Source organism: Zosterops lateralis (genome assembly GCF_965231275.1).
Source record: "Zosterops lateralis genome assembly, chromosome: 1".
Lineage (NCBI taxonomy): Eukaryota > Metazoa > Chordata > Aves > Passeriformes > Zosteropidae > Zosterops > Zosterops lateralis.
The window spans coordinates 150,120,231-150,133,130 of NC_139762.1; the positions used below are offsets into that span (position 1 = coordinate 150,120,231).

The 12,900-nt window shown below is 58.1% G+C and overlaps 1 protein-coding gene across 1 annotated transcript; it reads left to right on the plus strand.

The window, feature by feature from the left end:
- Window positions 1–623: 623 nt before the first annotated feature.
- On the plus strand, window positions 624–12,133 carry EPPK1 (epiplakin 1; the record flags this gene model as incomplete). Its single annotated transcript, XM_083862984.1, has 1 exon — window positions 624–12,133. One exon carries the CDS (start codon window positions 624–626, stop codon window positions 11,847–11,849), a length of 11,226 nt encoding a protein of 3,741 aa, XP_083719110.1. The 3' UTR covers window positions 11,850–12,133.
- Between the last annotated feature and the right edge of the window lie 767 nt (window positions 12,134–12,900).

Here is a 12,900-nt window from a genome sequence, read left to right on the forward strand (position 1 = left end):
CTCTCCTGGAGCCTCTTTAGGCCCTGGCAGGGACTCTGAGCTCTCCCTCAAGCCTTCTCCTCTCCAGGTCAACATCCCCAGCTCTCCCAGCCTGGCTCCAGAGGAGCTCCAGCCCCTCCATGCCTTATCCTGGAATCTGTCCAGCAGCTCCAGGTCCTTCCTAAGCTGGAACTCCAGGGCTGGGGGCAGCTCTGCAGGTGGGGTCTCACCTGAGCACAGGGGCAGAGGGGCAGAATCGCCCCTTCCCCTGCTGCCGCAGGGCACGGGGGATCTGGGAGTTCCAGTGCATGTGGAGCTTCTCATCCCGACTCCTCAAGTTTGGCCAGACCCCTGAGGATGACACTGCAGGTTTGGACACGCTCAGCCTCTGGCTGCCACTTCCTCCTGCCTGAGAATATTTATGTTTCTCATTTCCCTGTATTTAACATGCAAACCATGGATAAGTTGGTTTCTCACTGAACTGTCCCCACTCTCTCTCTCTCTCTCTCTCCCCAGAGTCCTGAGAGCTGTGGAAGGCGTGCAGCAGCAGCAGGATGGAGAGCGAGCCAGCACTGAATGGCCACACTGTTCCCAACTCTCCAGGGGAAGACACATCGGGGGCAAACTCCTTGTGGCAGGACACAATGCCGTGCAAGCAGCAAAAAGCAGCTGGCAGGGCTGTGCCAGCTCCCAACGCTCCCGGGGAGCCTTCAGAGGCAGCTGGCAGCATTGCAGGCATGTATGTAGAGTCTTCAAAGAGGATAATGAGCTTTTATGAGGCCACCAAAGAGCACCTGCTGAGCCTGGACTTGGCCCTCTGCCTCCTCGAGGCCCAGGCAGCCACAGGCTCCATCTGTGACCCACTGGGTAACCGTCGTGTCCCTGTGGCCGAGGCCGTGCGGACGGGGCTGGTGGGGCTGGAGCTGAAGGAGAGGCTGCTCTCGGCAGACAGAGCTGCCTCTGGCTTCGTGGACCCCTACACGGAAGAGAAAATCTCCCTGTACCAGGCAATCCAGAAGGAGCTGGTGGGGAGGGAGATGGGAATTCGCCTGCTCCAGGCCCAGGTGGCCACCGGAGGCATCATCGACCCGGCCACCGGCAGCCGGCTCCCGGCAGAGGTGGCCTGTGAGAGGGGATATTTGGATGAAGAGATGAGCCAGCTCCTCTCTGACCCCAGCAACGAGGAGAGCAAAGCCTTCCTGGACCCAAGCACGATGGAGAAGATCACCTATTCGGAGCTGAGGAAGAGGTGTGTGGTAGATCCAGCCTCAGGCTTCCTCCTCCTGCCGCTGCAAATCACATTCCCCGGGCTGGCAGGGAGGGTGAGCAGCAGGGACCTGATGGACTCTGGCATCATCAGCCCTGATGTGTTCCGAGGCCTCGAGGAGGGAAGAGTCTCTGCCCAGGAGGTGGCAGAGAATGACATTGTTCAGCGCTTCCTGCGTGGGACCAGGAGTGTGGCTGGTGTGGTCCTGCCCTCTGGGGAGAAGAAAAGCCTTTACCAGGCCCTGAGGGAGCATCTCCTTGTGCCTGGTGCTGCTCTCATGCTCCTGCAAGTCCAGGCCTCCACCAGCAGCCTGACAGACCCCCTGAAGAACAAAAGCTACTCAGTGGATGAGGCTGTCAGGGTCGGTCTTGTTGGCCCAGAGCTTTATGAGAAACTGTCTTCAGCTGAGAAAACCATCACTGGATACAGGGACCCCTCCACTGGAGAAATGCTCTCTCTGTTCCAAGCCATCAGGAGGGGCTTTGTCCCCAGGGATCACGGCCTTTGCCTTCTGGAGGCTCAGGTGGCCACGGGAGGAGTCATTGCTCCAGGCAGGCACCTCCGTGTCCCCATGGAGACAGCCTGCGAGTGGGGATACATGGATGAGGCCACCAGGCAGCTCCTCTCCAGCCCTCCTGAGGACCTCAAGGGGTTCTTCCATCCTGGCTCCAAGGAGAAGCTGAGCTACATGGAGCTGCTCCAGCGCTGTGTCACTGACCCTAGCACGGGGCTCCTGCTGCTGCCACTCACCGGGGATGGCAGCGAAGGATCCCAGGGAACACTCAGCTTCTTTGACCACAGGACCCAGACAGCTCTGGAAAACATACAGGTACCCATTGCCGTGGGGAAATTCAAGGGCAAGTCGGTGTCTCTCTGGAAACTGTTCTTCTCTGACTACATCCAGGGTGAGAAGAGAGCTGAGCTCGCTCAGCAGTTCCTGGCAGGAATTCTCCCCCTGCAAGGACTGGGAGAGGCCATCAAAGCCACTGTGGAGGAAAAGGCTGCCACTGCTAATGTCACCTTCAAGGGCCTGAGGGACCAGGTGACAGCTGACCAGCTCCTGAGCTCAGAAATTATCAACAAAGATTTGTTCAAGAAGCTCAAGGAGGGAGAAACCTCGGCCAAAGAGGTCGTCAGCATGGACACTGTCAGGAAGTACCTGCAGGGCACAGGAAGCATTGGTGGGCTGCTGCTCCCTGACTCCCAGGAGAAGATCAGCATCTACCAGGCAAAGAGGAAGGGACTTCTAAGGCCAGGAACATCCCTGATTCTCCTGGAGGCTCAGGCTGCCACGGGGTTTGTCATTGACCCCGCTGCCAACAAGAGGTACTCCGTGGACGAGGCTTTACGGGCAAATGTCATCGGCCCCGACGTTTACGACAAGCTGCTGGCTGCGGAGAAATCCGTCACTGGCTACACAGATCCTTACTCAGGGGCCAAGATCTCCCTGTTCCAGGCCATGCAGAAGGAGCTGATCGTCAGGGATCACGGCATCCGTCTCCTCGAGGCCCAGATCGCCACTGGCGGCATCATTGACCCTGTCAACAGCCACCGCATCCCCGTGGAGGTGGCCTACAAGCGCGGCTACTTCGACAGGAAGATTAATTTAATCCTCTCTGACCCCAGTGATGACACCAAGGGCTTCTTCGACCCCAACACCCACGAGAACCTGACCTACCTGCAGCTGAAGGAGAAGTGCATCACTGAGTCCTCCACTGGGCTCTGCCTCCTCCCTCTGAACAGCAGGAAGCGGCAGTTTGTCGATGAGGCCACCAGGCAGGTGTTCAGGGGCTCCTGGCTGCCCGTCAGGTTTGGGCGCCTGCAGGGGCAGAAGGTCTCCATGTGGGACCTGCTGAACTCTGAGTACTTCAGCGAGGGGAGGCGCCGGGAGATCTTCAACCACTTCCAGCTGAGAAAGCTCAGCCTGGAGCAAATCCGGCTCATGTTGGAGGAGGAAATGAAGAAATGGGCCCCCATCAAGTTCCCAGCATTGAGGGGCAATGTCAGTGCTTATCACCTGATGGAAACTGGTGTCATCGACCGGGCCCTGTTCGAGCAGGTGCTGGAGGGGTCTGTCACCCCAGAGCAAGTCCTGCACATGGACTCTGTCAGGAAGTACCTCTATGGCTCAGGCAGCATTGGGGGGATTGTGCTCCAGCCGTCCAACCAGAGAATGAGCATTTATGAGGCCATGAAGCAGAACATTGTGGTGCCAGGAGTAGCCCTGCCCCTGCTGGAGGCCCAGGCTGCCACGGGCTTCATCATCGACCCCGTGAACAACCAGAAGCTGCGTGTGGATGACGCTGTCAAGGAGGGAGTCATTGGGCCAGATGTCCATGAGAAGCTGCAGCATGCGGAAGGGGCCGTGACGGGTTACAAGGACCCTTTCACGGGCAAGAAGATCCCTCTTTTCCAGGCCATGAAGAAGGGCCTGATTGCGGATAAGCAGGCCATGCAGCTCATGGAGGTGCAGATGGCCACGGGAGGCATCATTGACCCAGCGTGTGGCCACCACATCCCCCTTGAGTCAGCCCAGCAACGAGGCTGCCTGGATGAGGACATGAGCAAGGCCCTTTCCAAGCCCAGCGATGACCACAGAGTCTTTTGCCTCCCAGACAGCAAAGAGAGCGTGACCTACGCTGAGCTCATCCAGCACTGCCAGAAGGACGATGTCTCCGGCTTCCACTTGCTGCCCCTGGCACAGGCAGTTGCTCCTGCCTACACCGATGAGCAAATCCAACGCATTTTCAAGGAAACCACAGTGAAGGAAAAAGGAGTCTCCCTCTGGGATCTCATGCACTCAGGGTATTTCACCGAGGAGCAGAGGAGCGACTTCACGGAGAGGTTCCGGTTGGAGGAGCTCTCACTGGAGCAGCTGATCGCTCTTGTGCTCAGGCTGGTGGGGGAGATGGAGATGAAAGCCAGGACCCAGATCTCCCTGGAAGGCCTGAGGGGCAGCGTTCCTGTGGTCTGGTTGCTGGACACAGGCATCATTTCTGAGAAGACTTTTGAAGAACTGGCTCAGGGTGTAAGAACTCCTGAAGAAGTGGCTGCAATGGAGAGCGTGAAGAGGTACTTGAAGGGCACAGGCAGCATTGCTGGGGTCTTCGTAGAGGCCTCCAAACAGAAGATGAGCTTCTATGATGCCATGAAAAACAATCTCCTCCTCCCTGGGGCTGCTCTGAGGCTGCTCGAGGCTCAGGCAGCCACAGGATACCTGACTGACCCCATGACAAACCGGAGGCTGAGTGTGAGGGACGCTGTGAGAGAGGCGGTTGTTGGAGAAGAGCTCACCGAGAAACTCCTTCTGGCTGAGAGGGCTGTGACAGGCTACACTGACCCCTACACTGGGAGCTCCATCTCCCTGTGCCAAGCACTCAGGAAAGAGCTCATCCCCCTGGCAGAGGCTGTGCCCTTGCTGGAGGCCCAGCTGGCCACAGGAGGGGTGGTGGATCCCATCCACCACCTCCACCTGCCGCTCCAGGCTGCCTGCAGGTATGGCTTCTATGATGAGGACCTGAACCAAACCCTCTCTCAGCTGGATGACAGCACCAAGATCTTTTTTGACCCAAACACCAAGGAGAACGTGACCTACCAGCAGCTGAAGGACCGGTGCATTCATGAGGCTGAGTCGGGTCTGTGGCTGCTCCCTCTGTCAGAAAATGCAATGTTCTGTGTGGATGAGCAGACCATGAAGGTGCTGAAATCTGTGACTGTTTGCGTCAACGTGGGGCGGTTCAAAGGACAGACTGTGTCTGTCTGGGACCTTCTCAATTCTGAATATTTCTCAGACAGCAAGAGGAGAGAACTGGTACAAAAGTACAAAGATGAGAAGGCTGAAGTGCTGCAGGAAATCACAACGAGTATCACCACAATCATCCAAGAGACTGAGGCACAAGGCAAGAAGTTCGCATTCAAGGGCCTGCGGAAAAGAGTGTCTGCCAGTGACCTCTTCCAGTCCCAGCTGATAGACAAAAAAACCCTCGATGAGCTCAGTCAGGGGAAGAAAACAGTTAAAGAAGTCACTGAGATGGAGTCTGTCCGCAGGTACCTGGAGGGCAGTAATTTCATAGCAGGGGTTGTCATACAGCCAAGCAATGAGAAGATGAGCATCTACCAGGCCATGTGGAAGGGCATCCTGAGGCCAGGGACTGCCCTGGTGCTGCTGGAGGCACAGGCAGCCACTGGCTACATCATCGACCCCGAGAAGAACAAGAAGTTCTCAGTGGAGGAAGCGTTAGAGGTGGGCCTGATTGGAGGGGAGATTTTCGAGAAGCTGCTGTGTGCGGAGAGAGCCGTGACGGGCTACACTGACCCCTACACCAAAGCCCCAATGTCCCTGTTTGAAGCCATGAGCCAAGGGCTGATTGTGAAAAGCCACGGTATCCGCCTGCTGGAGGCCCAGATCGCCACTGGCGGCATCATTGACCCTGTGCACAGCCACCGCCTGCCTGTGGAGGTGGCTTACAAGCGCGGCTACTTCAACCAGGAGATGAACCAGATCCTGTCCGATCCCAGTGATGACACCAAGGGCTTCTTTGACCCCAACACGCATGAGAACCTCACATATATGCAGCTTCTGGAGAGATGTGTCCAAGACCCAGAGACTGGGTTGTACATGCTGCAAGTTGTAAAGGAGGGAGGAAAGTATTTTTACATTGATGAGTCTACCAAACAGGCTTTGCGCTCAAAGCTCCTTCAAGTGAAAGTTGGAAAGTTTAAGGACCAAACAGTTTCTGTCTGGGAAGTCCTCTGCTCTCACTACATCTCAGAGCAGAAAAGGAAAGAGCTGGTGATGCAGTACAAAAGCAAAACACTAAAGCTGGAAGAGCTGATATCCCTCATCTTAAAAATCATTGAGGACACAGAGCGAAGAGGAGAAACCCTCAAGGTCAAAGGGCTGCGGGGGGAGGTGTCAGTATCAGAATTGTTCAACTCTGAGATAATCGACAAGAAAACTCTGGATCAGCTGCAGGATGGGAGTCTCACACTTGCCAGCCTCACAAAGAAGGAAACCATCCAAAGATACCTGGATGGCACTGGGTGCATTGCTGGAGTTCTCCTCCCAGTGAGGAAAGAGATGATGAGCATCTACCAGGCTCTGAAGAAAGGTCTTCTCACAGAGCAATGTGCACTGGGGCTGCTGGAGGCACAGGCAGCCACCGGCTTCCTCCTAGACCTCCATAATACCCAGAAGCTCTCCGTGGACGAGGCTGTATCCTCTGGGATGGTGGGCAGTGAGTTGCATGATCAGCTGCTGTCGGCAGAGAAAGCTGTGACAGGATACACAGATCCCCAAACAGGACGCAAAATATCTCTCTTCCAGGCTGTAAGACAGAAGATAGTAGCCAGGGAACATGGCATCCGCCTGCTCGAGGCCCAGCTTGCCACTGGTGGCATAATTGACCCCGTGCACAGCCACCGTGTCCCTGTGGAGGTGGCCTACAAACGTGGACACCTGGATGAGGATATGTTCCTCCTGCTTTCAGATCCAGACCATGGAAGCAAAGGCTTTATAGATCCAAACACTCAGGAGAAGATCAGTTACAGCCAGCTCCTGCAGAGGTGTACCAAGGACAAGGAGAGCGGCTGGTACCTGCTGCAGGTCCTGGAGAAGGAAGGCGAATATTTCTACATTGATGAGCAAACGAAAAATGCCCTGTTGTGTACAAAGGTCCAGGTGCCTGTAGGAAAATACAAGGGACAAGTGTTATCACTGTGGGAGCTTCTCTGCTCTGAGTACATCACAGAGGAGAAAAGAAAAGAACTGGTGAAAAAATACAGACTGGAATCCCAACACATTGTGCAAGGAATCATTGAGACAATCCTGAAGATCATTAGAGAAAAAGAAGAGGCCAGAAGTGATGTCTGGTTCCAGGGAATCCGACAGCAAATCACAGCATCAGAACTACTCAGTGCAAAAATAATTACAGAGGAAACAATCGAAAAACTCCAGGAGGGAAAAAAGACAGCACAAGAAATAGCACAAACAGAGAGTGTGAGGAGGTACCTTGAAGGAACTGGAAGCATTGCTGGCGTGCTGGTGCCTTCCAAGGCTGACCCAGGCAAGACAGAGAAGATGAGCATCTACCAGGCCATGTGGAAGGGCATCCTGAGGCAGGGCACGGCGTTGGTGCTGCTGGAGGCTCAGGCCGCCACCGGCTTTCTCATTGATCCGGTCAAGAACCAGAAGCTCTCTGTGGACGAGGCCGTGTCCTCTGGGCTGGTGGGCAGTGAATTAAAAAACAAACTCCTCAGTGCTGAGAAAGCTGTGACAGGATACACCCATCCCTACACAGGACAAAAGATGTCCCTGTTCCAGGCCATGAAGAAGGAGCTGATTGTCAGGGACCACGGCATCCGCCTGCTGGAGGCCCAGATCGCCACCGGCGGCATCATCGACCCCGTGCACAGCCACCGCCTGCCCGTGGAGGTGGCCTACAAGCGCGGCTACTTCGACCAGGAGATGAGCCAGATCCTGTCCGACCCCGGCGACGACACCAAGGGCTTCTTTGACCCCAACACCCACGAGAACCTCACCTACCTGCAGCTGCTGCGCCGCTGCGTGCCCGACCCAGACACGGGGCTGCTGATGCTGCAGCTGATGGACAAGGGCTCGGTGCTCTACCAGCTGACCGAGGATGCCCGCAAAGCCCTGCAGGCCACCCGTACCACGCTGGCCCTGGGGCTCTTCCAGGGCCAGAGCGTCACCGTCTGGGAGCTCCTCTTCTCCCGCTACGTCCCTGAGCACCGGCGCCAGGACCTCCTGCACCAGTACAAGGCGGGCACGCTCACCATTGCAGAGATGATTGAGCTCCTCACGGCCATCGTCACCAAGGCAGAGGCACTAGGGCACAGCGCCAACGTGGCTCCCAAGGCCATGGCATTGGAGGTCCTGCCCGAAGCCATGGAGAACGGCAGTGCCTCAAGCTCCCAGAAGGAAGTAGAACAGAAGCAGGCCCAGGAGCGCGAGCAGGAGCTGGAGCGGTCCCTGAAGTCCCACACGGTGGAGGTGTCGGCAGGCGGCTTCCACGGCAGGAAGGTGTCCCTGTGGGAGCTGCTCTTCTCCAAGTTCGTGTCTGAGGCCAAGCGTGGAGAGCTGCTGGGGCAGCTGCGGGCCGGGAGCCTGGTGCCGGCCCAGCTGGCCACGCTGCTCACCCTGCTGGTGGAGGAGGCAGCGCAGCGCAGCAGCAGCGTGAAATTCACGGGCCTCAGGAGGCAGGTGAGCGCCTCGGACCTGCTGGACTCTGGCATCATCGACACGGGCACGCTGGCCGAGCTGGTGCAGGGCGCCAGGACGGTGCAGGAGGTGACGCAAATGGCCTCGGTCAAGCGCTACCTGGACGGCACGGGCGTCATCGCCGGCGTGCTGGTGCCTTCCAAGGCTGACCCAGGCAAGACGGAGAAGATGAGCATCTACCAGGCCATGTGGAAGGGCATCCTGAGGCAGGGCACGGCGTTGGTGCTGCTGGAGGCTCAGGCCGCCACCGGCTTCCTCATCGACCCGGTCAAGAACCAGAAGCTCTCTGTGGACGAGGCCGTGTCCTCCGGGCTGGTGGGCAGCGAGCTGCACGAGAAGCTGCTGTCGGCAGAGCGGGCTGTGACGGGCTACTCTGACCCCTACACGGGCGACAAGATCTCCCTGTTCCAGGCCATGAAGAAGGAGCTGATTGTCAGGGACCACGGCATCCGCCTGCTGGAGGCCCAGATCGCCACCGGCGGCATCATCGACCCCGTGCACAGCCACCGCCTGCCCGTGGAGGTGGCCTACAAGCGCGGCTACTTCGACCAGGAGATGAGCCAGATCCTGTCCGACCCCGGCGACGACACCAAGGGCTTCTTTGACCCCAACACCCACGAGAACCTCACCTACCTGCAGCTGCTGCGCCGCTGCGTGCCCGACCCAGACACGGGGCTGCTGATGCTGCAGCTGATGGACAAGGGCTCGGTGCTCTACCAGCTGACCGAGGATGCCCGCAAAGCCCTGCAGGCCACCCGTACCACGCTGGCCCTGGGGCTCTTCCAGGGCCAGAGCGTCACCGTCTGGGAGCTCCTCTTCTCCCGCTACGTCCCTGAGCACCGGCGCCAGGACCTCCTGCGCCAGTACAAGGCGGGCACGCTCACCATTGCAGAGATGATTGAGCTCCTCACGGCCATCGTCACCAAGGCAGAGGCACTAGGGCACAGCGCCAACGTGGCTCCCAAGGCCATGGCATTGGAGGTCCTGCCCGAAGCCATGGAGAACGGCAGTGCCTCAAGCTCCCAGAAGGAAGTAGAACAGAAGCAGGCCCAGGAGCGCGAGCAGGAGCTGGAGCGGTCCCTGAAGTCCCACACGGTGGAGGTGTCGGCAGGCGGCTTCCACGGCAGGAAGGTGTCCCTGTGGGAGCTGCTCTTCTCCAAGTTCGTGTCTGAGGCCAAGCGTGGAGAGCTGCTGGGGCAGCTGCGGGCCGGGAGCCTGGTGCCGGCCCAGCTGGCCACGCTGCTCACCCTGCTGGTGGAGGAGGCAGCGCAGCGCAGCAGCAGCGTGAAATTCACGGGCCTCAGGAGGCAGGTGAGCGCCTCGGACCTGCTGGACTCTGGCATCATCGACACGGGCACGCTGGCCGAGCTGGTGCAGGGCGCCAGGACGGTGCAGGAGGTGACGCAAATGGCCTCGGTCAAGCGCTACCTGGACGGCACGGGCGTCATCGCCGGCGTGCTGGTGCCTTCCAAGGCTGACCCAGGCAAGACGGAGAAGATGAGCATCTACCAGGCCATGTGGAAGGGCATCCTGAGGCAGGGCACGGCGTTGGTGCTGCTGGAGGCTCAGGCCGCCACCGGCTTCCTCATCGACCCGGTCAAGAACCAGAAGCTCTCTGTGGACGAGGCCGTGTCCTCCGGGCTGGTGGGCAGCGAGCTGCACGAGAAGCTGCTGTCGGCAGAGCGGGCTGTGACGGGCTACTCTGACCCCTACACGGGCGACAAGATCTCCCTGTTCCAGGCCATGAAGAAGGAGCTGATTGTCAGGGACCACGGCATCCGCCTGCTGGAGGCCCAGATCGCCACCGGCGGCATCATCGACCCCGTGCACAGCCACCGCCTGCCCGTGGAGGTGGCCTACAAGCGCGGCTACTTCGACCAGGAGATGAGCCAGATCCTGTCCGACCCCGGCGACGACACCAAGGGCTTCTTTGACCCCAACACCCACGAGAACCTCACCTACCTGCAGCTGCTGCGCCGCTGCGTGCCCGACCCAGACACGGGGCTGCTGATGCTGCAGCTGATGGACAAGGGCTCGGTGCTCTACCAGCTGACCGAGGATGCCCGCAAAGCCCTGCAGGCCACCCGTACCACGCTGGCCCTGGGGCTCTTCCAGGGCCAGAGCGTCACCGTCTGGGAGCTCCTCTTCTCCCGCTACGTCCCTGAGCACCGGCGCCAGGACCTCCTGCGCCAGTACAAGGCGGGCACGCTCACCATTGCAGAGATGATTGAGCTCCTCACGGCCATCGTCACCAAGGCAGAGGCACTAGGGCACAGCGCCAACGTGGCTCCCAAGGCCATGGCATTGGAGGTCCTGCCCGAAGCCATGGAGAACGGCAGTGCCTCAAGCTCCCAGAAGGAAGTAGAACAGAAGCAGGCCCAGGAGCGCGAGCAGGAGCTGGAGCGGTCCCTGAAGTCCCACACGGTGGAGGTGTCGGCAGGCGGCTTCCACGGCAGGAAGGTGTCCCTGTGGGAGCTGCTCTTCTCCAAGTTCGTGTCTGAGGCCAAGCGTGGGGAGCTGCTGGGGCAGCTGCGGGCCGGGAGCCTGGTGCCGGCCCAGCTGGCCACGCTGCTCACCCTGCTGGTGGAGGAGGCAGCGCAGCGCAGCAGCAGCGTGAAATTCACGGGCCTCAGGAGGCAGGTGAGCGCCTCGGACCTGCTGGACTCTGGCATCATCGACACGGGCACGCTGGCCGAGCTGGTGCAGGGCGCCAGGACGGTGCAGGAGGTGACGCAAATGGCCTCGGTCAAGCGCTACCTGGACGGCACGGGCGTCATCGCCGGCGTGCTGGTGCCTTCCAAGGCTGACCCAGGCAAGACGGAGAAGATGAGCATCTACCAGGCCATGTGGAAGGGCATCCTGAGGCAGGGCACGGCCTTGGTGCTGCTGGAGGCTCAGGCCGCCACCGGCTTCCTCATCGACCCGGTCAAGAACCAGAAGCTCTCTGTGGACGAGGCCGTGTCCTCCGGGCTGGTGGGCAGCGAGCTGCATGAGAAGCTGCTGTCGGCAGAGCGGGCTGTGACGGGCTACTCTGACCCCTACACGGGCGACAAGATCTCCCTGTTCCAGGCCATGAAGAAGGAGCTGATTGTCAGGGACCACGGCATCCGCCTGCTGGAGGCCCAGATCGCCACCGGCGGCATCATCGACCCCGTGCACAGCCACCGCCTGCCCGTGGAGGTGGCCTACAAGCGCGGCTACTTCGACCAGGAGATGAGCCAGATCCTGTCCGACCCCGGCGATGACACCAAGGGCTTCTTTGACCCCAACACCCACGAGAACCTCACCTACCTGCAGCTGCTGCACCGCTGCATGCCCGACCCAGACACGGGGCTTTATTTCCTTAATGTTTTTACAAAATAATTGTAAAATCTTTTCATTTCTTCCCTTGTTTTTTTTTTTTTCCTTGGGGAAGAATGTTTCTATTTTGTATATTTCTTTCGCTGCTGGTGTTTGTCCTTTTTTTTCTAAATTTTTTTTACTATTTATGAGTGAATTTCCTTCACAGTCTTTTTCTTTACCACCATTCACCCACATCAGGTTCAGCTTTGAAGTGCCTCCCCCGAGCTGGGTTGTTGCACTACATTGTGCCTCTTTCTTTGGTCACCTTTCCTGAATAGAGGCGGCAGCCTAGGTTATCTCAGGTCATTTAGGTGAAGTATGTCATCGTCATTTTTCTCACACATTTTAGTCCAGGTCTTTGTTCCATATAGGTGTCACTGCAAGTGATATTTTTATTCTCTTCCTCTGCATTCTTACATATTGTAGCTATTTTTCCCAGGTGCTCTGCAGGATAATATTCAGGTTGCAGGTTTTTAAGCCAGGACAGCCTGGAGAGCAGACTTCTGCATGGGCAGGATGCCAGGCTTGTGTTGAGTGTCACTGGTGTGGGACACATCATCCGTGTTTGTTCTCCATGTCTCAGCCTGTCCTGCTTCTCCAGGAAGTACAAGCAGCCTCAGCTCAGCGTGGTTTGGTCTCTCTCTGTGCTTTCCCCTCCTCCATGAAGCCTCTGTGGGCATGGATCCTCAGAGGAGCTGAGAGTGGACATGGCTGTGCTATACTTTTATCCTGTCCATCCACAGTGTAGTCCCCATTCCCTCCTGCTCCTTTTCCCCTCCCGTGTCCTGAACTCAGCCACGCTCCAGGAGAGGCAAAGCCCCAGAGCCACTCTTCCCTGCAGTTCAGGGATGAATAATTCTACTGCAGTTTAATGGAAGGGTATTTACCTTCCTTAAATACGCTCCCTTGGGCTGTTTGCCTTAATTAACCTGGTAATGTCCTGGAAAATGGACTTTGGGCCACAGCCTGTACAGCTGACATCTGGGAACAAGGGCAGAGGAGCTATGTGACTCCTCACCCTAACCTGCTGTGGAGCCCAGGGAATTGCATGGGTTCAGAATGTGATGGGAGA